We start from the raw sequence: 900 nt of genomic DNA, 5'->3' as shown, positions 1-900 counted from the left end.
AAATAGTCAAAAAAACGGAAAATAACAGAGCTGAGACCCGGTGTTTGTAATGTGTTGAAAATGAAAATGGTGGGTGTGTTACCTCGGCGACGTCACATTCTGACGTCATCGCCTCCAGAGCGATAAACAGAAATGCGTTTAATTCGCCAAAATTCACCCATTTAGAGTTCGGAAATCGGTTAAAAAAAATAGATGGTCTTTTTCTGCACCATCAAGGTATATATTGACACTTACATAGGTCTGCTGATAATGTTCCCCTTTAAATACTCAAACAATAATCCAAAACAGGTGTGCGTCAGAAAGTCAGTGCAGGCGGAACAAGGAAGTGCTGAAACAAAGTCAAAAGTCCACGTAACACACGATCCAGGCAGCGGATCGTGACACAAAAAAACTAAGTGGTTTTTGGAACTGGAAAAATTCTTGCTCTTCCCCAAATTCCAGGAATTCCGTAATACCATTTCTCAGTTCAACATGTTACTACTTCAACATTTCTCGACCGCCTTGAAAAACTACAACACCAACCATTTCAACTCATTCAGACCGTTCAAGTTTTTTACCATTTTCCCAAAAATTCCTGTTTATTCCCCAAATTTTGGGGAAATTCCTGTGGAAATGAATGGGATATTCTTCAAAGTTCCACCTTTTTCATTTCATTCAAACTGTTCCAACTTCCAAATATTCAACCTGTTCAGGAATTCAATTCTAAAAAAAAATAATCCAGGATTTCAGTTCAACTTCAGCATTGGAGCATTCACACGCAATTCTTTGAGGAATTGCCTCACGTAGTTTGATATAATAATGCTAATCATGCTGTGTTTTCACAGGGAGAGGCAGGAGCAACTGATGGGATATCGCAAACGTGGGCCAAAACCAAAACATCTTCTGCTGCAGGTAATATTC

At 39.1% G+C, this 900-nt stretch overlaps 1 protein-coding gene across 1 annotated transcript in view; it reads left to right on the top strand.

Moving 5' to 3' along the window:
• The first annotated feature begins 825 nt into the window (after positions 1-825).
• Positions 826-900, top strand: part of cbx4 (chromobox homolog 4 (Pc class homolog, Drosophila)) — a 52,768-nt gene continuing 52,693 nt past the window's right edge. Inside the window, exon 1 of the mRNA XM_061885248.1 lies at positions 826-891. Within this exon, the coding sequence (XP_061741232.1) occupies positions 844-891 (48 nt within the window). The 5' untranslated portion in view covers positions 826-843. The remainder of the gene's footprint in view (positions 892-900) is intronic.

Source organism: Nerophis ophidion, linkage group LG23 (genome assembly GCF_033978795.1).
Source record: "Nerophis ophidion isolate RoL-2023_Sa linkage group LG23, RoL_Noph_v1.0, whole genome shotgun sequence".
NCBI classification, from domain to species: domain Eukaryota; kingdom Metazoa; phylum Chordata; class Actinopteri; order Syngnathiformes; family Syngnathidae; genus Nerophis; species Nerophis ophidion.
The sequence above is the reverse complement of the archived record's forward strand: the minus strand, read 5'-3'. Positions and strand labels throughout refer to the sequence as shown.